This window comes from Thunnus thynnus, chromosome 16 (genome assembly GCF_963924715.1).
Source record: "Thunnus thynnus chromosome 16, fThuThy2.1, whole genome shotgun sequence".
Classification (NCBI taxonomy): Eukaryota; Metazoa; Chordata; class Actinopteri; order Scombriformes; family Scombridae; genus Thunnus; species Thunnus thynnus.
The window spans coordinates 17002215-17029769 of NC_089532.1; the positions used below are offsets into that span (position 1 = coordinate 17002215).

The 27555-nt window shown below is 42.0% G+C and overlaps 2 protein-coding genes across 2 annotated transcripts in view; one reads left to right on the forward strand and one right to left on the reverse strand.

The window, feature by feature from the left end:
- Positions 1-42: 42 nt before the first annotated feature.
- Positions 43-7888, forward strand: tacc3 (transforming, acidic coiled-coil containing protein 3). Its single transcript, XM_067613568.1, has 17 exons — positions 43-227; positions 1726-1891; positions 2118-2245; positions 2331-2377; positions 2463-3576; positions 3664-3706; positions 3836-3980; positions 4205-4263; positions 4351-4481; positions 4615-4699; positions 4828-4956; positions 5624-5691; positions 5798-5841; positions 6996-7156; positions 7276-7382; positions 7470-7590; positions 7679-7888. The coding sequence occupies exons 1-17, from the start codon at positions 58-60 to the stop codon at positions 7742-7744; spliced, it is 2784 nt and encodes a 927-aa protein (XP_067469669.1). The 5' UTR covers positions 43-57; the 3' UTR covers positions 7745-7888.
- An 860-nt stretch (positions 7889-8748) lies between these two features.
- LOC137199339 (fibroblast growth factor receptor-like 1) overlaps positions 8749-27555 on the reverse strand; it is a 29301-nt gene continuing 10494 nt past the window's right edge. Inside the window, exons 3-7 of the mRNA XM_067613569.1 lie at positions 19922-20194; positions 13106-13192; positions 12680-12964; positions 11571-11924; positions 8749-10426 (exon numbers count right to left, since the gene is read on the reverse strand). Coding sequence (XP_067469670.1) covers positions 9984-10426; positions 11571-11924; positions 12680-12964; positions 13106-13192; positions 19922-20194 — 1442 coding nt within the window. The 3' untranslated portion in view covers positions 8749-9983. The remainder of the gene's footprint in view (positions 10427-11570; positions 11925-12679; positions 12965-13105; positions 13193-19921; positions 20195-27555) is intronic.

A 27555-nucleotide genomic window follows, 5' to 3' on the forward strand; every position in this document is an offset into this window, starting at 1 on the left:
CTCATATCCGCTCTTAAACATGATTGGCTACTTAACCAGGAAGCGCGTGTGCTTTGAATGTTTCTGGCGATTTTATTGGTGAGTTTCAAGACTTTTAAATTCCTAACGGTTATTACCAACAGAAGGCGAGGGTGTTTCAAATGCACATTAACTTACTCGACCTCCCTGAAGTTGCATGCTTCTACTGAAGACTTGAAATCTCTGCCAGTTTCATCTGTTATTTTGAGGTAGGTGGTGAATAAAGAGTTTTAAATAATACTTGTGTTTGTTCACTTTCGCCACGTAACGATTGTTTTCGTCATCTGTTCGCAAAACGTGTTTTGTTTTCTCCACTAACGTTAACGTTTGGTTACTTTCTGGATAGGTTTGCTAAGCTAAAATAATTGTTTAATTACTGTTTTAACGCTAACGTTCGTTGCCTTAAAAGCTTTTAGTCTAAATTACGTGTCAAAATTGGTTGTGGCATCTGTGACAAATGGCTAAGTTGGTTAAGTTAACGTTAACGTTAAGTTATTCCAACTTAACGTTAAATTCAAGAGAAGGGTTAGCGTTTATTTCTCATCCAGCTGGCAAGGTTAAAGCATTGTTTAATTGTCCAGATATCGTCTGATGATGTATTATTTGATGTTTAACTCTATCGGTATCAGCGAAACGTTGGCACAATTCGTCTCGTGACATCAAGACAACGGAAAATGTTATTCACAAACTGCATCTGCGCACAAGCTGTGAGGGGATGTTTTGGGATTCATCAGTCTGTTCTTGTGTTTTGTTACTGGCCGACATTACTAGCAAATTTAGACCTGAACTTGAGAACTGGTATTAGGACAATAATTCAAAAGTTTGTCATTACCGACAGAATTGCTACTCCAAATGAAATTCATCGTTGATCCTACCGCCAATTGTATTTATAACCTCCAAAATAATCTAAAGCCTCCAAAATCTTAAAGTAAACTTTGGCCAAATTAATAGGAAGAGAGTTGGAAATCACACCAGACATTCCCAGTCCAAGTGATTCACTGCCTTAAGGGCATGTCAGTAACAATGCTGTGACTGTCTTATTCAGAGTTGATAGATCAGGTGGCCTCAATCCTCAACCACTGCATTTTGATTTGATATTTGAACACTTGGTCTTTAGCCAGAGTAAGTAGCCTACTTCTAGACACACATTGTTACTGTTTCTGGCTGCAGCTTCTCTGTAGTTTTTAAACATCAAGTAGCCATGGTTCACTTTTTGAAAAGGAGTCACTTCTCTCTGCTTTTAGCCCTTTGACCACAAGAGCCTTCCTTATAGAGAAGTGCCAGTGAAAATTATAGGCGACGCAGAATAAATCATTTTGACCTGACGAAGATTGGAGTTGGATCAAAATCCTGATTTAACATTTTGTGGCTTGGAGTAGAAGTGTGCAGGCATAAGTTGTTTTTTTTTTTTTTTTCATTGATGCTGCTTTCTAATAGCATGGCACTTACTGTACATGATGTGCATATAATTACTCTCCTTCAAAAGGCAACTAAGATTAACCAACACAAGTACATGGTACGGTCACATGCATCTCGATTCTGGTGTTAACTCTATGTATCATCTTTCTCTGTGCACACATCAGTAAAACCCACAACCAAGAAGTGTCTTATCAGCTGGGTGCAGCTTTTACGATGACACCACCCTCTGAGGGTAGCCGGGTCGTCCCAGCTCTGTAAGTTACAGTATGTCTCTCTGTGTTTGTACAGGATGAGCTCTGTTGATGTGAATGATGAGAATCGTGGGGTCTGCCCTGGAGGAAAGCACAACACCTCAATTAACGATATTTTTGCCCTGGATCAGCCAACTGGAAGGCCCTCCATCCTGCGTCAGACAGAGAACTTGCCCAGCAAGACTGTGCCAAAAGGGGCGAAGGTACAGAATCAGTTTGTTTAGTTTTCTTTGGTCTTCTGTAGTTCTGCCTAACTTTAATCTGATTTTTAGTCAGTCAAAATAACTGAGAAACCCTGTGTGGGTTGACAGAGATACAGAAAGGATACTTTCAGACATTCTAATAGTTCTTTCTTTCATATTAATTTTGTATTCAGTTAACATTTCCTATACTGACCAATTATTTGTGTGCGTGTGTGTGTGTGTGTAGGTTTGTTTTCAGACTCCAAGAAGAGACCCCGTGACTAAAAGAATCCTGTCTCCCTCAAAGTCTTTCAAGATGACAAGTATGGACGAATGTACAAAAGCAATGGAGTGCTTAAATTTGGATAAAACAAAGTAAGCAATGTTACTCATATAACAACATCCCTGTGATCAGTTTACATTTCAATTTAGGTGACCAAGTCTGTTTTTGTTTTTGTAGCACTTTGCCACAAGATACCCTTGAGAAATCTGATGGGCCCAAACAAGGTAATTCATCCAACATAACAAGTTAGTTCCCTTGAATTTTTCTGCAGTCAGAAAAATTAATCTTTTTTCTTTTTTTTCCTTACAGAACTGTCATCCTATCCTGATGACGAAATGCCAATACAAAGCAAAGGCTACCAGTTGGATTTTGACAACCTTGACGCTATTAATCCATTTCAGGGATCTAATAAGATGGTTCTCTCTCCACCAAGGTCTGCTGTTGAAAACCCTACCACAGATCAAAATGAGTCTCAAAATGGAAAACAAGAGAATATCTTGGAAGAGCCCACCAAAGTAGAATCAGCACTCGATGAGACACTTCCCTTCACCCCCTCCGTGGAAAACTCACTGGCTGACATCTCTGCCGACATCAGCTCCACAGAGAGCAGTGTGGTCACAGTGGTGAAGGTGCCCGCAGTCGAGGAACTGGATTCATGCACTGCCACACCTGATGAGAAACAACCAGCTAAAATGTCCTCAAGTGTTGATCAAGACAAAGCTTCAGGCAGTTTTGTGGAAGAAACTCCACTGCCACCTAAAAGTTCCTATAACTTTGATTTTGACAACATTGATGCAATTAATCCTTTCCAAACCGGTGGGTCTAAAATCCAGAATTCCCCTGTCCTCGGGAGAAAGGTACCGGATGATAACCCACCTACTGAGAAGACGCAGATTAAGGAAAATAAATCTGCAGATATTGTTGACGTACCTCAGGTGGCCCAAGAGACACCTGTTCAGCCTGAGGTGAAACCCAAAGATGCAGTGGCCCTGATTTCCTCTGATGCTAACCCTCCAGCAGCTGAATCCATGGCCCAGCCAGCTGCTTCCCCAAACAAGGAAGGTCCAATCAAACTCGAGTTCAATTTTGATGATGGGAATGAGGTTAAACGGAAACCACCACCTAAGAAATTTGGCAAAAGGCCACCTTCAAAATCCAAAGAGGGAAAGCCAGCTTCTGACATCAAAACACAGAAAGAAATTCCAGAGAAGCCTGTTGCTAGCGATGTTGCTGACGTTATGGCTCCCAAAGGGTCTTACTCATTTGACATTGAAAAGTTTGATGACGTAAACGTCAATCCCTTCGGCACAAAGTCAGTCATAAACAACTCTCCGAAATCCAGCAAGAAATCTGGCCCTGTGCCCATGGAAACTGCTACTCTAAAGCAAACGGATACGCCTGTGGAGAAGGAAGCTACGTCATGGTATGTTAACGTTTTTTCTGAGCGTACCAACTACTTGCCAAACCTAATAATGCATCTCACCTCAAATTTGTATGCTTTTCTCTTTAGTGCTGAGGAGAGCATGCCAATTGCTGAATCCAACACTGGAACTGTAAGAGAAGTTATTCAGTTTGATAGAAATCTTAATACATTTTTCCATTTCACTTTCATTTGAGGGTTTTTTTTGTTTGTTTGTTTGTTTTTTCAACATAAAATATTTTCTGTTATTATGGAATGACAGAATGCTGAACAAAAGGCTGCGCCTGACCATGACAAGGGATTTCAACCTGAACCTGTACAAACTGTGCAGAGTCTTCCTGAACCTGAGCAGACGTCTCAGCCTGGTCTGTCAGAATTCAATGAGGAGTTTGTTCCTGGAACTATGTGTAAGTAAATGTTTGCATTAGCTTTAGATTGTCTGGCTTAACAAGGATATCTGAATCTGGAGTTTTTAGAAACACAAGGTTTACCCAACTCACCTGTGTGTCTGTGATTTCATAGAAATTACTTTTCTATTGAGGAAATGCTTTGATCTGTGTAGTCAAATTGTATACTTTGTAAAGCGTCATTAAAAGGAAAGCTCATTTTGATGTATGATCTTTATTTCTAGTCATGGCCAATGACTTTGACGGACAAATCGACTACCTTGAACAGTTTGGGTCCTGCAATGTGAGTATTTACTTCATGTAACTTAAATAACTCTTTGATTGTTAATGCATGACCTAAAAGTTTTTAAATTGACTTTTTTGTCACCAGTTCAAGGAGTCAGCACTGAGGAAGCAATCCCTGTACCTTAAATTTGACCCCCTTCTGAGAGAGAGCCCGAAGAAATCCGCAGGCCCAGCTGTTCAGAACCTCGTCGCTCGCCCTGCTTCCCTTCTTTCACAGTATGATGTTTTTCTGTTTTCAGTTACTCTGATCACCATTGTCACTGGATGTTACAGCTGAATTTGTTTTCTGTACAAAAGAAACAATTTGTCTGAATCTAACCAGGTTTTTTTTTCTCTCTCTCCAATTCAGACCTGAACCTCCAAAGATGGCAGAAAAAGAGACGACAAAAGGGCCTCAAAATGATTTCAAACTGTTTGATGTTGCTACAGAATCAGTAAGTCATTCTTGAACTGCCACCAATGACTGAATCTGAAACTCAGTGTTTGCTACGTTGGAAAAGTGCCAATGCTTCCTTGTTACATCTCCTAATGTCATGTATTTACGCTGTTAACTTTCATCTAGACTCCTCAAATACTTGAGAGCCTCGTTCCACCTTTCCCCCAGCCAGTAAACACAGAGGACGCCATCATTGAGGTGCTGAAGTACAGTCAGAAAGACATGGATGCAGCCATTGCCAGGGTCCAGGCAGAGGTACGTCCCGTTCAATTTTTGTGATTTGACAGTTAACACACGTAGTTTCAGACTGTTTTTTCATTCAAAGTCACTTTTTTCGGATTTGTACAGGCTAAAATAACAACATTAGACCTTGTTGATAGTATAGTTTTAAACCCAGCAGCAATTTAGAGTAAGAACATAATCTGATTTAACTGCAGCTCTGTGCATTGTTGACTAAACATGCACCTAATATCAAGTAAACTATTAAACTTATTTAATAGGAGAAAAGAGTCAGTGGCAGCTGAATCTTGTTTCTACAAAATCATTGGCAAAACTAAGAAATTAGTTTATAAAGGTATCAATTGTTTGATTATTATGGCAAAAAACACAGTAGGCACAGTTCCCAATTCAGTAGCGAATGCAATCATCAGGAATGTTGCTAATCTTTCCAAAATTGTTGTCCATTGAGAGTCATTTGTTAAACAACTCAAGGAAGCTGTTGTTGCCTAATGGTTCGTTGTTGATTTTTAGATTTTGAAACACGATTAGACAAACCCCCAAGTTTGAAAAACAAAATGTTCCTGTTTTTTTTAAGCAAAAGGTTAAATTGGGAAAGACCCTGACTATTTACTTATAGCTTGTTGCTTTTCTGAATGACACTCCAATAAATGTATCTAATTCAAGTGTGTATTTTCTCAAACAGGCAAAGGTGAAAGAGGATCAGTGGTGTGCAAAGTATAACAAGTTACTTGGCGATGGTCAAGAAATGAGGTGAGCAATGCTTTGATTTAGACTTTCTCAGTTTTATATAATTTATGGTTTTACATAATATGAGTGTTTTCAGACAGCTAACATCTTTTTTGTTTTTACCACACAGGAAAATAATTGCAGAATTTGAGCTTGTTATTGCTAAAATGACAGGTAAGTTAATAAAATATAAACATGTTACACTCTTTAGGATTGTTGATACAATGGTGATTAATTAAAGGGAACCTATTATGCTCATTTCCAGCTCTGTATTTTTATTCTGGGACTCCACTAGAGTAGCTTTGCATTATTCACAGTTCAAAAAACTCTTTATTTATCTTATATCGGCCCTTTATGCAGCCCCTCAGTTCAGCCTCCCAATGGCCAATGAGCCCACTCTGTTCTGATTGGTTAGCTTTCTGGAAGCCTGCAGAGGTGCAGCCATATCAGAGTCATGTTAAGTTACTGCAGATGAAAACCCAACATTCCCAGCTTAACTGCTTCATAATAAAAGCTTTTAAATGACTAAAAAACAAGAGACTTTTATTGTTAGAATTTATAGGAAATAAAATGTGTTCATAAACAAATTAGCAGAGTTTCCTTAGCGGCGCTAAAAAACAGCTGATACAAGATCTGGAGATATATTGGAGCTTTTTGTTCAGCGGGTCAGTTAACTCGACTCGAGTCATGGTTCAGTGCGACAACCCCCAAAACAATGGAAAAACGCCATAATGTTAGTGGAGCAGATGACAGATCCGTCACCAGTTGATGTCGGCTCATTTTGAAAGTAGAAAAAACAACAACATTTGAAACCAAGCGTTCAGAGCAGTCTGAAGCCTGAGCTTTTTACTCACAGGGATTCTGGGTTCCCACAGGTCCTTGAAATCCTTGAAAGTTTGAATTTGAAATAGATATGGGTCATTGAAAGTGCTTGAATTTTTATATTTTGTGCAAGAATATAATATTGTTTTGCTGTGTTAGAGACCACATAGTCTGTGAGCTTCTGTGAAGCCTGCTAGTTCTCATTATAAAAACTGTTGTAACAGTAATTAACCTTGATCCATGTCTCAAACTATGTGTGGGGTCCTTGAATTTGAGGGAATTGGGACTGAAAAGTCCTTGAATATGATGTTTAAGAAGGTGGGGATTACTTCTATATACGTTCACCTCATTATTTGAAACTTTGACCATGTTTGATATGAACATCCAACACTGTAAAATTATTTTTATAGACAGATAGATAGATATATGACATGACTGAAAATAAGGAAAAGCATAATAGGTCTCCTTTTTTAAAAATGGTTTCCTAATTTTCTGGCATTGTTCAGATGATCAAGAGAAGGAGAGGGAGGTGGCTCAGACGAAGCTCAAGGAGGCTCTGCTGGAGAAGGAGCAAGTGTCCAGTGACCTGAACACCATGGAGAGATCTTTCTCTGATCTTTTCAAAAGACTGGAGAAGTACAAGGATGTGGTTGAGGGTTACAAAAAGGTCAGAATTGATGGAAACATGAACGCTGTCATAAACCATAAATCCTTGACATGTCTTACATGATTTCAAGAAAGCTGCGGAGGTTTGTATGGTTAATTGTGTTGTGTGATTTCCCCCAGAATGAAGAGACCCTTAAAGGTTGTGCTCAGGACTACCTGGCAAGGATCAAAAAGGAGGAGCAGCGCTACCAGACCCTCAAAGCCCACGCTGAGGAGAAAATTGGCCAGTAAGAAACACTAGACTCTACTGTGTAAGTTGCATAAAACCTTGAAAGATGTGCATTGACTGACTGTGATTTATTGTTCATCCTCAGTGCGAATGAGGAAATTGCCTCGGTGCGGTCAGGGTACAAGGCCGAGGTATCTGCACTTCAAGCCCAGCTGCGCCGGGAGCAGCTGAAGGTACAGTCACTGGAGAAGAGTCTGGACCAGAAGGTGAGTGGAAATGTGAACTAGATGGTCTTTTTAAAGTAAGATATCACACATCATCTTCACGTTTTTCTTATTTTATTTATTTTTACAGGAGAAAGAGGCTGAAGAGCTCACCAAACTTTGTGACGAACTCATCACCAAAGTCCAGAAGGGTTGAGCTCAGTTGTAAATACTGTTTTTGATTTTCTTTAATTGTTGGTGTCCAGATTTTTTTGTGTGTAGTATGTTGTGTTTGTCTTTTATAAATGTTCTTATAATACTGTAAAAAGGTTAATAAAGATAATTTACTAGTTGTAGTGAATTTTTGGTATTATTATTATTATTATTACACACCAAGCTGAGCCACTGCTGTCTTGTTTTTTGAGTTTCTGCATGATTACTTAGTGTGTGAAACCACTAGAGGGCAGTGTTTACATTCATAGTGTTTACAGTCTTCATATCTGCGTTTTGGATTTAAAGAATTATTTATGGATATGAAACTAGCATTGCTGTGTGTAGCTCATAAAAAGTTTAATTCTTTGTAAAAAATCTACTTCAAACACACAAGCTATTAAATGTATTCTCCCCTCACCTGTCTGGAGCCAGAGCTCATCCTCATCCTGCGATGCTTACAACAAAACAAGAGCTCACCTGATACAATGCGCCCCTTCTTTCCTGAGCAATCACAGGGTCTTGTCACATCACTCCCAGAGCAGGACAATGCACTTCCTAAATGGTGAAAGGAAATCCTACCTAGATTGGAGTTGAATGAGGTGGTAGTGCGGACCAGGGGGAGGGGAGGGGGCTGATTCACTTAAACGGAGGAAAAGATGCTGGTCATTCGGTGTAGTCTTGCAGGGGCCATCACTCATCTAAAAAGGACTGTGAGACTGCTCTTGTGTCTGTACGCTATCTATTCAGTCATTCATCCCACCAACTTCTGCCCCTCTGCTGGCTGCCCTCTGTGTCACCCTCAGCAGACGCTTCGACTCGCTCAAAGGAAGAAAGCTGACCTGTCTGTACCCGGAGCCTCCCAGCAGCTCTCATGTTTGGACAGCTAACTGTCTCTGAAGGCAACTTATTCACAAGCACTTTTACGCCTTAATCAGTGTCCACAGCTTATTCAAATGTGTCCCGTGTGAAAGAGTAAATACATTAATCTGCGTGAAGCATTCCTTTCAGTTCATTTAATCAAACTACCAAACCACCAAACTTTAGATGATTTAGTTTTTGAGCCTTGAACAGAGTACAACATACAAGATTGTCAAATATAACCAATTGCATACAGAAATACCTAAAAATAATGGCTTGAACTAAATGTGATTAAACTGGGTGACAAAATACTCAAAATGTACTATACACGACAACAAAAGTATACTTTAATAACATTACATAGATATGTAAAACGCCTTACTCTGAAAAATAAACTTTTGATACATTTTTTTAAACAAAATAAATTAAATATTCATGACTCAATTTGATTATAAATGACTACAGCTTCATTAACTGTTGTTGGATAAAGGTGGCGGTCTAACAGACCTCTGCTGGTTGGAAAACATTTACTGCATCTCAACGTGCTACTGACTAGTGTTGGGAACCTACTTAAAGAGATAAAACGATGAAGACCAGTTATTCAGTTAACACTGAAACATAATTCTTCCATCCCTTGCAGTCTCAGGCAAGGTTTGCATGCCTTAAAAAAAAAGGCTTTATGAAACTTACCAGTCTATTTTATATCTGTACTAACGGAGAACAAAAGTGAGGGATGGAGAAAGGTAATGTAAAGGATAGTGGTCAGCATTTCAAACATTATGCATCTTTGACAAACAAAAGGACTACCTGAGTAGGAGCATAAAACCAGCCCTTTTGTAAATCTTGAGTACCATTTTCATCTTCATTGCCAGGCAGAGCGTTGCAGAGCCCTCTGCGCTCCGACAAGCTGTTTCAGTGGAAGGTAAAAAAAAATCTCCCCTCCACGTTTCAGCAACGCCTCAAGTAGGAAAATCCAAAAGTGAACTGCTGAGGAAAACCTGAATAGCTGCAATTTTACTCACACGCTGCAGAATTCCTTGTCCTTTTTGTATTAAGTGCACAACAAGGATTAATGGATTTTTTTTTTTTTTTAGTGGTGTGAGAATCTGACAGGTTTAATAGAAAAAAGAAAAAAAAAAAAGCACCAAATGTGGACGTTTGGATGTAGTAACATGTGGTGTATATCACTGGCCGCTGTTTTTTTTTTCACATGTTGTGTCTCCCAACAAAGTCCAGCTATGAGAAGAGTCTGACAGTTTTAAAGAGTAATGCCAGGTGAACGTCACTCAGGAGCTGCTGTTCAGTCCGCAGCTCGTTGTCCCTCTGAGATACCGGAGCAGTCAGTCAGTCAGTCAGTCAGTGGGGGATATTTGGCACTAACGGGGCTAACACTGAAAATGAATGTGTTGATGCTGATGTACTTTCCCGTCCACGTGGGAGTGAGTGTGTGTGTGAATGTCAGTGTAGATTTTGGGGTAGATTTTTGGAGGGATGGTAGGTCCTGCTTGGCTGAGGAGGAGCTGCTGCTGCGCCAGGTACTCCTCATAGTTCATGGAGCTCATGCAGTCTTTCTCCGGGCTGGAGGAGCTGGACGACGGAGCCATGTAGGCCCTGTCCCGCTCTCGGTACGGCAGCCGGTGGGAGCTCTGCAGCACCTGCGCGGCTGCGGCCGGAGCGCTGGGAGGAGGACAGTGCTTTCTACTCTGGCAGAACCAGAGCAGCACCGTGCCAAAGATGAACACTATTCCAGCAGGGATGCCAATGATGACAGGCCAGGGGAGGGAGCTGGAGGCTGGCGAAAATATGGGCGTGATGGGAGGCTTTGTGTCTGCAAAAAAAGACGGGGCCAAAAAAAAAAGAAAGATCAAAACAAGTTTCCAACTCTTAAATGCTACCACGTTTCGTTTTATTGCAAAGGTTAAGTACTTTAGGGCTTTTCTGATTAATCAATTTAATTGTTTAGTCAGTTAAAATGTCAAAAAATTGTGGAAAAATGCTTGTTTTGTCCGATGAAGCCCAAAGAAAGCTTTACAGCCAGAAAAGCAGACATTTTTTCCTTAATAACTGACTTAAAGCCCCTAAAAACTTGGTTTCAAATGTTAAGTATATCTGACGTTGAATGTTCATGACTAAATAGGCAACTTTGAAAAAAAAAAAAAAAACATCTTTAGTTGTCATTATTATTAAGACTGTAGCTCTTGAAAACTCATCTGATCTGCTTCATCAGGCCTGTGTGGAAGTGGTTTAAACAAGATTTGATTTACAGTACTGGCAAAAAACCCACAACTGTCATCACATTTTGATTCAAATGTTGCTGAATCTTGACTGGTGAAGAAATGTGAAATAACAAAACAGTTTTGCATTTGGCAGAACATTGTGTTCATGTAAGAGTCCATCGTTCAACATAAAAAGCAGACAATTGGTTTTCAGGGAATTTCATGGATTAATCAATTACCAAAATTGTTGCTGATTAATTTACTGTCCACTCAAACAACTAATACATACAGAAAAACAGTAATGCTTTGGTAAAAGGATTATTTAGAGCAGCTTGGTGAATGAGACAGGTTTTTAATTATTTGGTGAAGATTAAAACATGTCTGAACCATATCAAAAGCTAATAGACGGGTGCTTAGGTGGTCTTGGGGTTAAGGCGCCAACCAGGAACCACAATGTCCCCCAGTTTCATTTCTTGTCATCTCTCAATTGTCAGCTGTCCCATAACAGCATAAAATAGTTTAGTTTAATAGTTTCTTCTTCATAAGTACTTTTTACTGACATATATAGTCTCATTTTCATTCCACATTCCTCTGATGTTACTGTGCACTTCCATGAATTCTTAAACAACCGACATAGAATCTACAAACTGATGCCACAGATGTTTGTCCGAGCTGCTAATCTGTCACTCCGCAGCACGTTTTTGTGACGCTGCCTGCTGCTGTGAGACTGATACACAGTTAACAGACAGGCCTCACCTGGCAGCACAGTGAGGAAGGCGCTGCGGAAGCTGTAGCCCATGGTGTTGGCGCCTAAGCAGATGTACATGCCAGCATCCTCCTCCTTGGCGCGGGTAATGAGCAGCTTGTTGAGGTAGGAGCCGTCGGGTCGTGACCACACCTCCCCCGTGGGCAGCACCACGAACCGGTGGTCTCCCACCTCGATGGTGGAGTTGTAGCGGCTCTCCTCGTTAGTCTCCACGCGTTTGAGCCACTGAATGACCGGCTTAACGTCACTCCTCACTTTGCACTGGAACGACGTGGTGCCTCCGTAGTCCACCGTCGTGTTGACCGGGTGAGTGCCGGTCAAAATAGGCTTGGAGTTTGTCCTCTCTGCGCACGCACACACACACACACACACACACACACACACACAGAAACACTGTCAACACACACACACACCTTTTGACATGACAGGCCTTCTGTGGATAGAGGGGGTCTTAGTTGTCCATACTGTTATTAGCCTCGGGCTTAGGACTTATAATTGACAGAGAGGGAGGAATACCACATGTAACACAAGAAGTATGTGTGATTAGTTTCCTCTCTTTCTTTGCTCCTGGTTGTACAGCACACATTTCTCATGGGACGGAGGGGGGAGGTGGGGGGTGGGGGTGGGGGGGGAGCAGTGGGTCTGGCAGACAGCTGGGCTTTAATCAGCTCCAGATTGGGTGGAGGGTCTCTGAGTTGAACAGCCTCTCTCTCTCTCTCTCTCCCTCTCTCTCTCTCTCTCTTTCCCCCTGTGCAAACACCAGGGCACAAGTCCCCCTCCCCACCCCAACCCCATCCCCCTTCTCACATGATTACACAAGCACATTCATCCATGCAGCGGGGATATGAATAAGACCTGCTGATCGCAATCAGAAGTCAGGAGTAGGTACATCAGAGAGAAGATTTTTTAAAGGTTAAAGTTCTTCCCCCAAATCACATCCACTATTACAGTGATTACACTGTGTGAATGTGAACTATTTTCATCTCCTGTAATGAAGAAGTAAATTTGAACAAACATCAGTAATCACTTAAATGAATTTGCTTTACCTCATCTCTTAGCGTTAATATTTCCAGGTGAACATATTTGGTGGGATACTCACGTATGACCTCAACTTTGTACGTGGCGTTGATTTCCCCCGCTCGATTGGAGACCCTGCAGGTGTATCTGCCACTGTGCTCTGGCGTCAAGTTCTTCAGACTTAGGGTCCACTTCTTCTGGCGGCCCTCGCCGACCTTCTGCTCTGACAGCGGCTGGTCGTCCTTCAGCCACACGATGTCCGGTCGAGGAGTCCCGCTGGCCGTGCATTTGAGACGCACCGAGCTGCCCACGGGACGGGCTATCACCCTCTTCCTCATCTTAGCGGGCTGAGTGAAGCGGGGACGCACTGTGAACCGAGGAACATGGAAATCGTGTGAAAACTGGAACATTTCATCAATTACGTAAAAACATAATTTATGAAGACTGACTCCAGCTGACAGTTTACCCTCCTTTTTATTTACTACGGGTTGCATGACAGTAGACTTACCGAGTTTTTCGGACAAGCCATCAGTGCCCAGCTCAGACTCTGTTCCGTCAGCGGCCCCGGGTCCAGTCTTATCAGAACCTGAGTCATCTGTTGACACAGCAGGACAATAATTGGTCTAAAACATCAAGAAATCTTGCAGCACGGAACACAAACCAGTGTAAAAATGATAGAATTGCAGAAGTTAGAGGTCTTAGAAATTATCAAGAGAGTGGTAGAGTTTATATAAGGGGACTGTAGCTCTGGAGGTAAAGCGGGTCATCCACTAATCGTAAGACCAGTGGTTTGATCCATGGCTCCTCCAGTCGGCATGTCGAAGTGTCCTTGGGCAAGATACTGAATCCCAAATTGCTCCATTGCTGTGTGAGTGTGTGTGAATAAATTAGATTCTCCTCCCAATGAGCAGGTTGGCACCTTGCATGGCAGCCCCTCGGTGTATGAATGTGTGTGTGAACGGGTGAATGTTAGCATGCAGTGTCAAGTGCTTTGAGTGGTCAGAAGACTAGAAAGGTGCCATATAAGTGAAGTCCATTTACCATTAAGGTTGACTTGTACAAAGATATGTGTCCATATCAAAGAGTCAATCAGTGATTTCAGAGAACAACTTTTTGTGTTTTGGGGTTGTTTTTTTTTCACAACTTGCAGATCAGATATTAAATTTCCATAATACTCATAATAAAAGACATTATAATCTTAAGGTTCACCTATGAGCTTTTTCCAGAGCTTAAAACTGCAATTCAAGTACTAAAAAAGCTAGTATTTAGACATTGAGTTAAACTATTGAACTGTTTCCACAAAAAACTAGATGATAGTTGTGTAATGTGACCCTGTACTTCACCTAGACATTTATTTAATCTGAAGTGTCATACAGTAGTAATTTATTATTAGCTGCATGCTTTTCAAATGACTACAGATGTATTTCTCAGCTCATGCGGCAATTTCAAGGAAGGATTACACTACGATGTTGTAGGTATTCTGCTGCTTCTGAAGCCTGTATTAACTTTCCATTCTTAACTTTTGACAGTGTCACTTATGACCGCGACACAACACCAAACAGCTTTAGCGAAGTGTTCTTGGCTCTATCTGCGTAAATTGAGCATTTATAGATAGGCTCCTCTGAGTGGGGTGCATGCTCAGGTCATACGCTGTAGCATTTGGAAGTAATATGATCAGTTTTCATAAGCCCTGTTCCAGGAGACAGCTGTGGAGTTTATGTCATTGGCTGACATCATGCAGCGGAGCTAAGAGGGGGCTTAGAGAAAATATAATGAGTGAAACCTAATCGACGGTTTGTGATGCCTATCGACTTTTCGAGTTAAGCATTGATGAATAAACGGAGCAGATCGGGTTCCGTGCCAAGAGCTGCCACTCTGTCCAGAAACAGACATTAAGAAGATGATTATTAAAGAAGGGCTGCTGTTTGAGGATATTAGAAGATACTACTGAGGCATCTCTTCACATAACAGTGTATCACATTAAATTGCAATGTACAAACATATAAAAACCAAGTTAACTGTGTGCAAAAGTCAAATCTACCATCAAGTTCTGTACTGTACCTTGCGTACCTCTTTTTCATTTCAAGTTCATTGCAGCCTCACATCAAATTTGTCTAGATGCACTTTGGCACATTTGATTCCCTCTCAGGGTTTGATTGGGTCAGGTAAAGAGGCCAGATGTGACTTTTAACCCCCCTCGTTCTGCCTCCTTGCGAGTCCCCCCAAAACCCTCAAAGCTCTCTAGGGTTCTCTGGGTACAAGCCCTCCTTTGTTTGTCCCCTGCAGCACCAAGCCCAGCCATGATGTCATGGCTATTTGAAGGGGTTTAACTGGCCAACTATAATAACCCATTCCTTTAAAAAACAACCTCCACGGGAAGAAATATTTCTCTGTTGCTCACTTGGGCTCTCCACATTCCTCCCGGTTCCTGAACCTCCCAATCCAAACAGAACATGGTCCCACACTGCCGGGGTTTTCTTTTTGACTTTTTTTTTTTCCTGAATCTATTTCCTCTCTACTTTTTGGCAATTCTGGGGAACAATGGCGCCCTTTATACGTCTGTCTTGTAAATGCTATCCCTTGCCACTATTGTCTTTACACAATGTTGGCTCTTTAGACTGCAGACAAGGGCGAGGTAGGCTGCCTTATGATTGTTATTTTAGGAAGATCGAAATATAAAATAATCGGTAAATAAGGAGCGTCTGAGAGGCCTTGGAATATATGAGAAGCCTCCTTCTTGTGTACTGGAAAATGTGTAAAAGCTGCAACTTATTATGGAATCGGTGATCAAATGAAAATCCTTAGACTTTACGTACTGTATGAAATCAAAACTCCATTAGAGGAGTCAGGATTCGAGTGCACGATGATGCAAGTAAATGCTCACAGTCAAACTATCAAACTGTGTGAATGCAATCAGCTTTCTTCCGTACAACTTGAATCCATTCATGGTCTGGCTACAGTATTTAGGGTCTGACGCCATCCCCTCCCACTTCATTCACAAAATCCAGCCACAGGAAACAGGTCACTACACACTCTCCCTGCTGGCCTCCCGTGCCAGCTGAATCGCAGGAAAAGGCCTGATGATTTGGGGTCACAATGAGCTCCAGATGTTGATGGGGACATTGTAATGTCCAGGGAAAGTTATGCGCAGTGGCCTTGCATCACACTCTGGAAATCTCCAAACAGCTACCACATGTGATCAGTCACACGCGGGTCAGTTTATCCAACAGTTGGCCTGACCGCGTCTCAGGAGAGGAGTGAAATGAAAAATGTGCCTCAAGAGCCAACATATTCATGTAAAAATAATCAGTGCTGCCAGTCCTGTATTAGCCCTGTAATATATTATCTGTGCAGACATAAACATTCAAATCCAACCCTGTAAATGTTAATATGACAATCCCATGTTAATGCTAATATGTAGCCTGCTGTAGCCCGAGCAGCTGAGGATGGAGAGGTTGCTGTATGCATCGGTCTATCCTGGTAGGGGGAGCTGGGAGGTGATGGGGCCAGTTGTCAGGAGACCACCCCAAACAGGGCCCAAACAGCCAGCTGGAGGGATTGAGGAGGCGCCATGTTGCACTGACTGACCAGATTCTTCAGATAGCTCAGGGAGGACAGGCTGTCCGCTGGCAGATGGGAAGAGGGATATCTCTCCAGCCACTGAGGAACCCCCCCCACCCCTCTCCCCTCCTTACATCACCCTGCAAACCCCTCACCCTCTCACTTCCAATCTCACTCCATGTCTTCGCTGTCTCTTTATCTTACTGTCTTGGCTTCTCTGCTGGGGCTCGCCTCTCCCCACTCCAGCTCCCAGGCGATGTTTAAAAAGTTATGCTCTCCACGTTGGGCCTTGAACTTGAACAGCTGCCAGGATTTTGTCGACCCTTCTCCCCTGACTGGCGCTATAACTGACTGCAGTTGCCTCTTGGACTTTTTGGTTCTGTGATCCAGTAAAAATAATAAACTGACATGATGGATACTGTATGTAGAGCTACGCTGGAAGCTACTCCTCATTTACAGTGTTTCAAATAAATAATCTCTCTTTTCTCTGACCTTTCAGAGTAGTGTGGTGGGCCTCCCAGCAGGTCACCACACTTAACTGCATGCAACTGAATTAAAATGGCTAACAATTAGCCGATTCAACGTTAATGGAAAGTGTTGCTCAGGATAATTGCAGACTATTTGGCTGAAGAGGCCCCCTAATCTTTGCAGTGAAAAAGGCACCCAGAATGCAGTTCACCCCTGATGGAACAATTATCTATAAAAACAAACGCTGTGGTGATGGCCTGCCAGTGTCTAATGGGATGACGGACAAGAGAGCAGGAACTTGTGAGGAGGGGGGAGTTCTTGTGAGATGAAGACTGGCCACTGAGCATATAGAGTCAGTTTGTCACGCACTCACCACCACCAGAGGACCCGTAGGAAATGGAACAAACCAGATCAGGATTAAGAGTCAGGCCAGGAAGTCTCTAGGTAACTCCATAAAGGGCAAAAACACACTCCTGATAAAAATCTCACGGAAATATGCTTCCGAGAAAGACTTATGATTGAACTTCCAAAGGTATTTTTTCCTAACGTAATCACGCTGTGGGAGTGGAGCAACACATGCAGTCAGGTTGAACTGATTGTCACGACAATCCCTGCCAGCTTCATCGCAGCAGTCTTAAAACTGTTTTCATTCAAGGTTTCGTTCTCACTCAGTCACACTGCAGCAGAAGCAGAACCAAACCAGACAAATGACCTGTCACATAAACACACCGCAGGGAGAAAGTTGTTATCTATCACTAAGACTAATTGTGTGTGTGTGTGTGTGTGTCTGTGTGTGTGTGTTGGATTTAATTTATCACAATGATCATTCTTTACCTCCCAACTCTGAACCAATATTTAAATCCAAAGATAAATCCAATACATGCTCAGTATTTGGCTCTGCTGCAGAGACAAATACTTACATTTTAAAAAAAATAAGGCGTTAAGGCATTTACAGAGCACAGCGGTCAGGGAAAGTTTTTTCCCTTTTATTTATATTTGCTTATGTTTGCGCAAGTGCTTTCTCAGCTTACAAAACCCTCTAAGAATATCGCAGCCAAAACTGTGAGCTAATTTCAATCCTCATGGTTTGTATGAAATAATAAATCACAACACCACCAGGTACATTCAGCAGAGATAGTTATTAGGTCTTCACATATTTCCCTGAACCATCTTTTTCAGTATCTAAAATATATTAAAATGTGAAGTTTCAGCTATTATGTTGGTATGATTACAGCCCTCAGAGTTCATTTGAGGCATTGCAAAACAGCAGAGACTCCAGATATGGAAATGTTGGACAAATGCTCAGTAGATTAAAAGGTAGTTTGGAAGATTGTATTTATTTATGTGTATTCTGTTTCAACCGTAGCTAATCTTTATTTTTAATTGTGGTCTGGGTCTTTCAGTTTTGCAAATGCTTCTTCTATTTATTAATGTGCTCGCCCTCAAGGACGCAAACCCATATTCTCGTAATTTTTTGCTTCTTCTAGACATTTTTCTTTTCAGCTGACGCTTCAACTGCCATTTTCTCTCAGTTTATACTCTTGAATTCGCACTGATTTCTTTCACAACTTCCACTTCGACTGACGTTTCAACTCCTTTCAGTGCTTGAACGTCAACTGAAACCTCGACTTCTTACAGCACGGCCATCTAAACTTCTGTCACTATTTGTATTTCAACTGCCGTGTCAGCTAAAACCTCAGCTATTTCAAATGTTTCAACTTAATTTTTCTTTGCTAGTTTATTTAATCCCTTTGTTTCCTACACCATGTATTGTAATGTGTATGTGACGTAAAGATCTACTCACTGCTGTGACAACCTTTTATTTAAAAATCAATAAAAACACAAAAATGCCCCCCTCAAAAAATCTTTTCTCTTTCCTCTTTTTTCTGTTTTGATTAAAATGTCAGAAATACTCTGCTTCCTTTTGGACTGTGACTGATCTCTATTCACATCGACTCCAAGTTTTGTTTAAGTCCCCCACTTGAAAGACTCAACATTTACTCTCCGCAGTGGAAAAAACATTAAGTTGACGTACTCCATCACATCAGATACAAAACATACCAAAGATTGTGACAGCATCCAATCAACAGGACCTTGAAACAAACAAAAAAAAAAAAGACACAATGCTGGTTATCCGTCACATGATTGATTCTGAATGCGTTCAACTCAGAATGCCCTTTGAGTGCGGCGCAGACACAGACATACCCGCGTCTGACTTTGATACAACAGTATATAGCACAACTGTAGTATGAACCTTGACATTATAGCTGGCTCTCAGCCTCGATCTCCAACCGTTCATTTTAGCACAATCAGCAGACACCCTCTCTTTGAACTCACCGGCAACTTCATATTGAGGGAGACTCTAAAATAAACTTTGGTCCGATCTATTCCCGACTCATGAGCACGCTTTATGACAACAAGCTCCGTTTTCTGAAGTGCTCTGTGTTTTTCACATCTGCCTGATTATGGGGCTGTTCCTCTGAAGCACGGCTGTCACAAGACCAGGCTGCAGCTCCTCCTGCGAGGGAGAACGCATACTCTGGCCCTAATTAGGCATCTTAGAGTAATTAGACTAAACACAGCCTTCACGCTCCACTCCGCTCATTCATCATGCTCTGCTCTAGCGCAGAGGAAATGCACTGTAAGCACATGCACAAATACACACGCGGGGAACACAACTCGAACAGCTTGGTCAGACTTAATCCTCTAGGCCCCATTCAAGAGCTGTGCCAGAGTCTGAAGACAAACCGGCGCTATTACACTGAATGTGTTCCTTCGGAGCCGCGGAGCTCCTGCCTCCACTGAGAGTAGCCTAAGGAAAAGGAAGAGCTTGAGATCCAATTGAGTCACAGAGGATGAAGTAGTATGAAACAATATCCCGTGCCGCTGTTGACTTTGGGTAGAGAGAGGTAGGGGCTGTAACACATACAATAGATGGGAAGATCCACCACTAAACCTCCATAAATCCTCTTGTTTTAGACCTCGACCTCTGGGAGTGATGCTGTATTTTAACATTTGAACTCTGCTGAGATTTTTGACCGCAGGGAAATGTTACAAATATGGCTTTGAAACGACGCTGCGAATGATGATGTGATCCGAGAGTACAGATCTGGACCGACTCACTGCTTTGGTCTCTGGTTATAATTACCAGACAGGTGACTTCATGTTTTATAAAAGCTAAATTAAACGTAGATTTTTAACAAGAGTGATGCATTTTATTGCCCTCGATGAGCTCATCTCAGACACCTCATGGAGTAGCAGGTTATAAATATATATCTATCTATATATAGCTTACTGATGACGATGAGGGTGTAGTTGATGTTGACGCTGCCAAAGCCGTTGGTGGCTTTACAGATGTAGGTGCCCGTGTCGTCTGCCTCCACCTCCTTGATCTTCAGTCCCATGCGGAGGATACGGAAACGGATCCAGCCGCTGTGGATGTTGCGCCCGTCTTTGGTCCACATTATGAGGGGAGGAGGGTCTCCTTCCACTGGGCACGGCAGCTTGATGGCACTCCCGAGCCGGGCCGTCTGTCTGTGAGCAACCTTCTCAGACACCCGCGGAGGTCCTGAGGACACACAAACACACACACACATAGAAATTAACCGTAAATTTTATGAAACCAGTTTCTCAAAACCCTAATATGGTTTTCGAAAGCAAATCATGTGGTTGAATCTGCAGCCAACGATAACATTGAAAATGGGCTGATGATATTTATTACATGGTGCTACATATCTGTAAGCATATCTGCAAGCCAAAAAACATAGAAAGTAGGCAGGAATTCCCCACTCTGTTATTCTTGTAATGATCGAACAGACAATGACACATCATCTACACCAGTTATTCCAAACCTTTTTGACCTATGACCCCTTAAAACAAAGCTATGTTTACTTGTGACCCCTTGTCCACACGTTGAACACGTCTTCCAGATGTGACCAGTTCAACAAGATATCATTGTTCCTTCTCAGATTTTTTTATTTTTCAATGATTGTTAGAAGTGAAACATAAAAAAATTCCTAAATTCCAAATTCCTAAAAAGAAAAAAAAACAACATTCTGCCACAAATTATGTGTTTTTTTTTCTATTTGGCAAGACAATCTCACCACAAGCTCCATTCAATAGCCGTTCTGGATCCTAAATCTAAAATTTAGTTCTTAATGTGCCCAGGGGAGCTGTCACGGAAATTTGAACATCTACATTTCCACGAATAAGATGTCATATAATCGAAAGCTCCAGACCCTCCAGGCTGGGAACCACTGATCTAGACCACGATACATAAAACTGTCCAGAGATATCCAGCAGACTTCTATGTGGGTTAATAGCTCTTAAGCTGTGGAAACTCACCTTACTTATGAAGTTGTATGGAAAAATTTGTGATGCATACAAATGCAAAAAAAAAAAAAAACTGCTCGGGCAATAAATAGATAAACTGCAAAGAAGATATTGTCAGTTTTAGCTTTTGTGTACTGTAGGTATAAGAGACAATCCTCCTTCATATCCAACAAATGTCAAAAACATAATCTTAGCCACTAAATTTAATGGATTTACTAACCAAGCGGCATTGCCACAGACAGCTAATGAAATAAAATATCTGAATTTCCTTGACTAAATAGCTCTAAAAACAGCCAGTTTATGTGCAGATGGAATGAGATAGAGGTAATTTGTCATCTTTTTGTCTGATTACTCAGAGATATTGAAACCAGATTGTAATAATTGGACAAGCCCCGTCGTTCACTGCCTGCACAGAAAGGGTAAAGTGTTCTGGCTCTGGTTTTGCGTAGCGTGCAAGAGATCAAAGCGATGAGGGGGGCGGGTCGCGGTGAGACGGACAGCAGCCTGTTCTCCCTTGCTCTTAATTGGCTCAGGTCTGCTCCTTCAGATCTGGTGAAGTGGAGCGGGCCGAAACACCCTGTGATGGTGTTAGGGAGCCTGCGCCGCTGCTCGCACAGCACCAGGCATGAACTAACCTCCCCCCCCCTCCACCCTCCTACAACCAAAAACTAAACAAAACCCTGAATTACTGAGCAGACTAGACTACGAAGAGAAACAGGAGATTGGGGGGAGTGAAAGAGGGGGTTAGAAATGCAACTAAACCCTATAGCTGCAACAGCCCTCAAAAGTACACAGAGCTCAGTCTGTGCTGCAGAACAAATGGCCGGTCTGGTAGCAGTAAAAACAATGGGGAGGGTAAGTACACATGGCCTCTCCCAACACATACACACATGCTCAAACACACACACACACACACACACGGAGGCACATTCCTGTGGTGCATTTCACACATATGGTAAACAAGAACTTCATTATACTGATGGGGCTGCAGAAGGGGGGAAGGTGACACAGGTAACTCCATCTGGCCGTTTTATTCATCACATTGCCGACAGATGTATCTCAGCTGCAGGTACAACATCTGGTCTGCTGGGTCACTAAATCTCTGACGGTATCAAAGCTGGACGCACTCGTATTTTCTAAGTGACTCAAAAAGAAAAAAGAAAAAAAAAAGATTTATACTGTATCACGCCACAAAAACTAAGTGGAAAAAAAGTGAAACTTGTGAGCGCAACCCAATAAAAGCCCCTTTCCTTTTTTTTTGTTTTTTTTTTGTTTCTATGTCTTTCTCAACCATGCATGAACACACACTCAAGAGTTTTCCTTCCTCTCTGTGGATGGCCTTTCCTGGTCCACTGCATGCACAGGAAATTGGAAGTGTCATTGTTTATGTCTGTGGAGAAAACGTGACCGCAGTCTTTTTGGCTGTTGTCAGCTGGCCCGTATCTCACTCCTCGGCTACCAGGAAAGCAGAACAGAGGCGCTCACTGTTCAGTTTCTCCTCTGCAGTCTCCGCTTTAGGACCGCAAACATTCGAACAGCACTGGCTTTGGTGCTTCATATGGACTGAGTCGATCCGCCTTGTAAAAACATAAATACATTTCTGTCAAATCTCAAACAAATAGGCTTCATTTATCTCCTTATGGGATTTATGGTCCCGTAAGCCACTCAATCATGTGTTCCCTTTTGGAGTAATGGAGGGAACTGACAATGCCTGATTCATGTCAAAAGTTTACTTGAAGCGAGGTGCCAAAACACATTGACCCTGCATCGGCACTGCTTCTGTCAAACAAAGCTTCCTGAGAGCTGAAAGGAAATTTTCTTGAGAATTTGAGGTTTGCAGCGTGTCCATCCTATATTTTCTTTTTTATATTCTTAAGAACGGAAAACTTCTTGAGTGTTGATTTTCGGAGTATTAAGACTCTTCTTGTACGCTCAACCCTCGCCTTCTAGAGGAGGATCCTTGTTTAATTTTAGCTGTTCAAGTTCCTTTTAGTGTTTTTCTTGTAAGGTCAGGAGGCGTTTATGTTCGTGATACAGTCAAATTTTGGCTAGATTAGCAAAGTGATGTATTTTAAACAAACTGGCAGTTGGGGAAACACACATATTCACTTTCTTGCAGAGAGTTAGATGAGATGATCTCATGTCTTTGCTCTAAATATAAAGCTACAGCCGGGCTAGATGGTTAGCGTAGCTCACCATCTAGCCTGGCTCTGTCCAGATAGCCGGGCCGTCCAAAGGTTATATCTGGTTGCGTACCAGCACCAGATATAAACTGTTTATTAGTGGGGAGTAGTATCAATCTTCTCATCTGACTCCCAACAATAAACCAAATAAATGTCGAGCTAAGATTATTCCTTTGAACAAGCTGTTTCATTTTGTTGTGTGACTGGTATTTACTTTTATTTTATTGGCATTTTCATCAACGTCACTATATTCTGTAGGTAGTTTCAGGCATAATCGTGATAGAGGTGTACATGATCTTGAACGTTTGTTATTCAGGACCATTCCAGCTCCTCAGCTTTTTGGCTTAATAAACTCAAAGGGTTCGGCTGGTTCTTGGAAGTGCATGGAATGTGCAACAAATTATTTCCTCCCTCCATCTCCGCTCTTAAAAAAAAAAAACCTTTTGAAGTCCTTTTGAAAAACAAGGCGTGAAGAGGTGCTGAAATCAAGGACAACGTCTGAATAACTTAATAAGTGTTTGTGCTGTGTGCATGACCGCGATCCTTTCTTCAATAGCGACTCTCCTCCGCCTTCTCCACCTCCTCCCCTCTCAAGGACAGGTTCTCTTAACCTTGGAGTTGAAAGCTCTGCAACCGCACAGAGGCCGTCTGTGGCGAAAAAAAAAAAAAATCGGGAGAAAAACGGGAAATATTGCCTTATCTGCTTGATTCTTAGATACACAGTTCAAGACATCCAAATGCAACATGTAATCACACCACACTGGAGAAAAATGTACTGTTGCTGCACTTTTCTCTGCTGTTTTAGCTCCAGTGCTTCGCAGTCTGTCTCCTAGTTGCTGAACTAAGCATTATGGTCCTCTACAGAGGCTGTGATGAATGGGAATCTGCCAGATTTATGACAAACTGGTGAGTGTTTACTCAAATTGTTTGAATTGTTAGCTGCTTTGTAAATGGAAAATGATACACATGACCATATGGGCTTTCCCGTCTTGCAGCGTTGGTACGGGCTCCTTATTATAGCCGAGCTCCATGTGTGAATGGAATCTTTCATAACGCAGGAAGAGGAGGAGGAGGCCTGGCGACTCACAGAATTAGCTCTGTTTTTCTTTGCTCAATTTGGTGATGGATTATTTTAAGAGAAAGGGGCGCATTCAATAAGAGGCATTCTTGTGATTCAGACTAAATATAGACGTTTTTACGAAACCTTTGCGAGCGGGTTAAAGAACTGTTGATCTGACGTGCAGGCATCCGTGGAGGAAAGTATGGTATGAAATGTCAGAATGCAAATGAAAGAGGAAAAAAAAAAAAATTAAAGACTACAAAGGCTGCCAGCAATGTTCAGATGTGCTGGCACCTCTCTCCTCATTTATTTTCTCTTTTGCAGAACACCTGTGGATTTGTAATGATGTGTACATGCCATTTTTCTCCAGAACAGAGCGCTTTGGGTCTTTCTAGCCATTGCAAACATGTCAATAAAGGCTGGGCTCGGTTGATGACAGCCGCTCCAATAGCGAACACCTGGAACTTAGCCAACCGCAATGAGAACAACTTGATAATGCACGCAACACCGTCTACCCAGTACAACACATGGTTACTCAAACAACACTGTAAACATCTACTAATAAAAGGATTTGGTCCTTAATCTGCAACCGAGTGCAAAAATGTCTTGTGCATCAAAAGGCTTTTGCACACTGCCAGACTGTAGTGATTTATTACTAAGATAAACACTGATCTGAGTGAATGTGTCTTCAATATGCAGTATTTACACAAAGGATAACAGGCAGAGAGACAGATAGAAGCTGGAGAATGCTTCCTCCTACTCAGCAGCACTGTGTTAGCTCAGCAGACCGTACAAGAGCAGACAGACCTCTAACAGAAGAGAGGAAGGAGTTTAATGGAGCCTGTGCTTCCAGGGAAATATTCTATCATGCATCTCTTAAAAGCTCTGGAGCACTTGTACAAAACAAATCAACAAAATGGATGGGGAAAAAAAAGTAAGAAGAGTTCAAGGAAAGTGGAGCGCCGTGATAGCCGAATGGTTACAGTGCATGCCATATAACCGCAACGTCCCTGGTTCAAATCCGCCTGGGGACCCCTGTTGCATGTCATAACCCTCTCTCCCCCCCCCCCCCGCTTCCTGCCTGCCTCTCCACTGTCAATTGTCGAATAAAGGCAAAAAAAAAAAAAAGCCCAAAAACATATCTTTAAAGAGAGAGAGAGAAAAAAACAGTTCAAGGAAAGCAACAAGAGAGGGAAGAAAAAAAATGCAAAAAAAAAAAAAAACTCCCCCAACAAACCATGAAAGCTAGAAACTGAATCCAGGGCCGGTGACTTCACTTGAGACCGGAGGGGTTGGTTGAAGGCGAAAGGTGAGGCAGACACCGCGGCTCTGGGAGTGTGTGAAAGGCCAGAGCTTCTGTTCAGAGCCTGCTGCTGCGCTTGGCTATACATTTCACAAGCAAGAGATAAAAATCGGTATAAAACAGTGAGAGAGAGAAAGGAGTGGGGGGAGGCACCTTGGCAATTCAAGAAAGAAGGCGAGGTGAGGGAGGGAGGGAGGGAGGCAGAAGGGGGGGGGGTAGTGACAGGGTGAAAGGGGACGGGATATGTGGAGTGGCGGCCGAGGCTGTTCTGACAGCAGCGGGGCAGCGGAGGGTGAAGAATGCCGTCTTTTCTTACCCCTCCAGACGTCCTGCCCAGCAACTTCACCCAGTGTGGTAATCAATACCTGTTATTTTCCCCTCTCGGCTTTCCAATCAATAGATAAGAGCGGGGTAAAACCAGCCGGGACAATGGCTCTTTCTTCGGCACCATCTGATGTGGGCTGAATAGCAACTGCTTCGGTGGTGGGAATGGTACAGGAGGAGCTATTGGGTGACATGAGGGGACTGGAGAAGCAGCAGGAGAGGGTGGAATAAAAAGAAAAAAAAAAAAAAAAAAAAAAAAGAGGTAAAGAGAATAAGATGCTCCAGTCGATCTGATTAAAGCAGAATCACTGGAATAACACCGCTGCTTGTTTTCAGCGAAATGCGTGTGTCTGCTTCCTCCACTTATGGCTCCAGAACAACAGGCTCCTGCCGACTCCATCAAAAGAAAGAGAGAAATTACTCCAGCGTCATAAAGCTTCTGGAAACATCTCCATCACGCGGCCTACCCCTTAACAGGCCCTACTGTGGAGCCTTTGAACTCTAAGCTGCTATATTTCATTAAACTTGACTGCCGTCTCCCGGCCCCAGCTGCCTCTGTCGGAGGAAAGGAGCATGTGTGTGTGTGTGCGTGCGTGTTTTTGTAGAGTCCGTACTAGTGTCATCTGTTGTTACAAATATCCACCCACAATAAATCAGTCGATAAATTGTGCAGATATTGTTAATTTTTTTGAACGCTGGTCATTAATCTTTGAAGAAAAATCACCTCTGTCAACATAAAACATTAACTGTCAATGGAAAAAAAGCAACAATTCAAAGTTTGAGCCTATTAAACTGATCAGGAGACGAGATGTGTCAGGTTTCTGCTTCAGCTTAACAATTTCCCGGATGAAATGCTCCATTCAGTGATTTATTGATACATTGCTTAAATGAAAGGCCTCTTTTAATTCAGGTTAAAGACTTTTCCGTAAGGACCCCATACTTTTCCGTGCCTGTGGAAGTATGGAAAAGTATGTAGAGACCTTTTTGGAAACCTGAATTAAAAGAGGCCTTTCATATAATGTTTGGAGCGGCCATTTTCTTTCTTATTACTGGACGGTGTTTAAGTTGCAGTGGATCCATTCGGTGTTTTTCCTGCTCTACGACTGTGAGAGTGGACGTTTTCTTTAGAAAGTGCTCACGATTATAGGTTATTACTATATTAGTAATACTGCCTTTCTTTCCCTGCTAAAAATACGACATGACAGCTCTTCAGTAACTATAGTTCATTCTTATTTTCTTTAGTTGATTATTTGTTTGTTTGTCCTTGTTTTCTTTGTGTTTTTAAAGCTTTTATCACATTCTGGTTATGTATATGTTCACTTTAAGAAAGAAAAAGAAGACTAATTTCATACCAGTACAAGAGTGTAATGTAAACGGTTTAACTTGGCTCTACTCCGTCAATAAAAATGTCAAAAAATAAATGAAATTCTTAAGAAAAATAATATTGCACACTTGGTATGTTACTGTTCAAATATAATGAAGTAACTGCTGACTGACTATGAGAAGTTTCAATCCAAAAATATCAATATAAACCTACAAAAACTTATGAGTCCAACACTGACTTCTCCTGTTTCTGATGGAATGACAGATAAAGTCGATTTTTCCTAAATGTTCTTAATGAACAGAAAACACTGAAACACATTGATTCACTGGCGTAACTTTTCATGCAGATGTGAGTCTGTAATTCACTGGTCTTGCTCCGTCATACAGAGCGCACAGTGAGTGGC

What these genes read in the sequence shown, in the direction of transcription:
- tacc3 (XM_067613568.1), top strand. Translation starts at nt 58, where the DNA reads ATGTTTCTGGCGATTTTATTGGTGAGTTTCAAGACTTTTAAATTCCTA. An exon ending in CTGAATCCAACACTGGAACT is followed by an intron (nt 3,707 to 3,835) that starts GTAAGAGAAGTT and finishes ATGGAATGACAG; the next exon opens with AATGCTGAACAAAAGGCTGC. An exon ending in TGTTATTGCTAAAATGACAG is followed by an intron (nt 5,842 to 6,995) that starts GTAAGTTAATAA and finishes GGCATTGTTCAG; the next exon opens with ATGATCAAGAGAAGGAGAGG.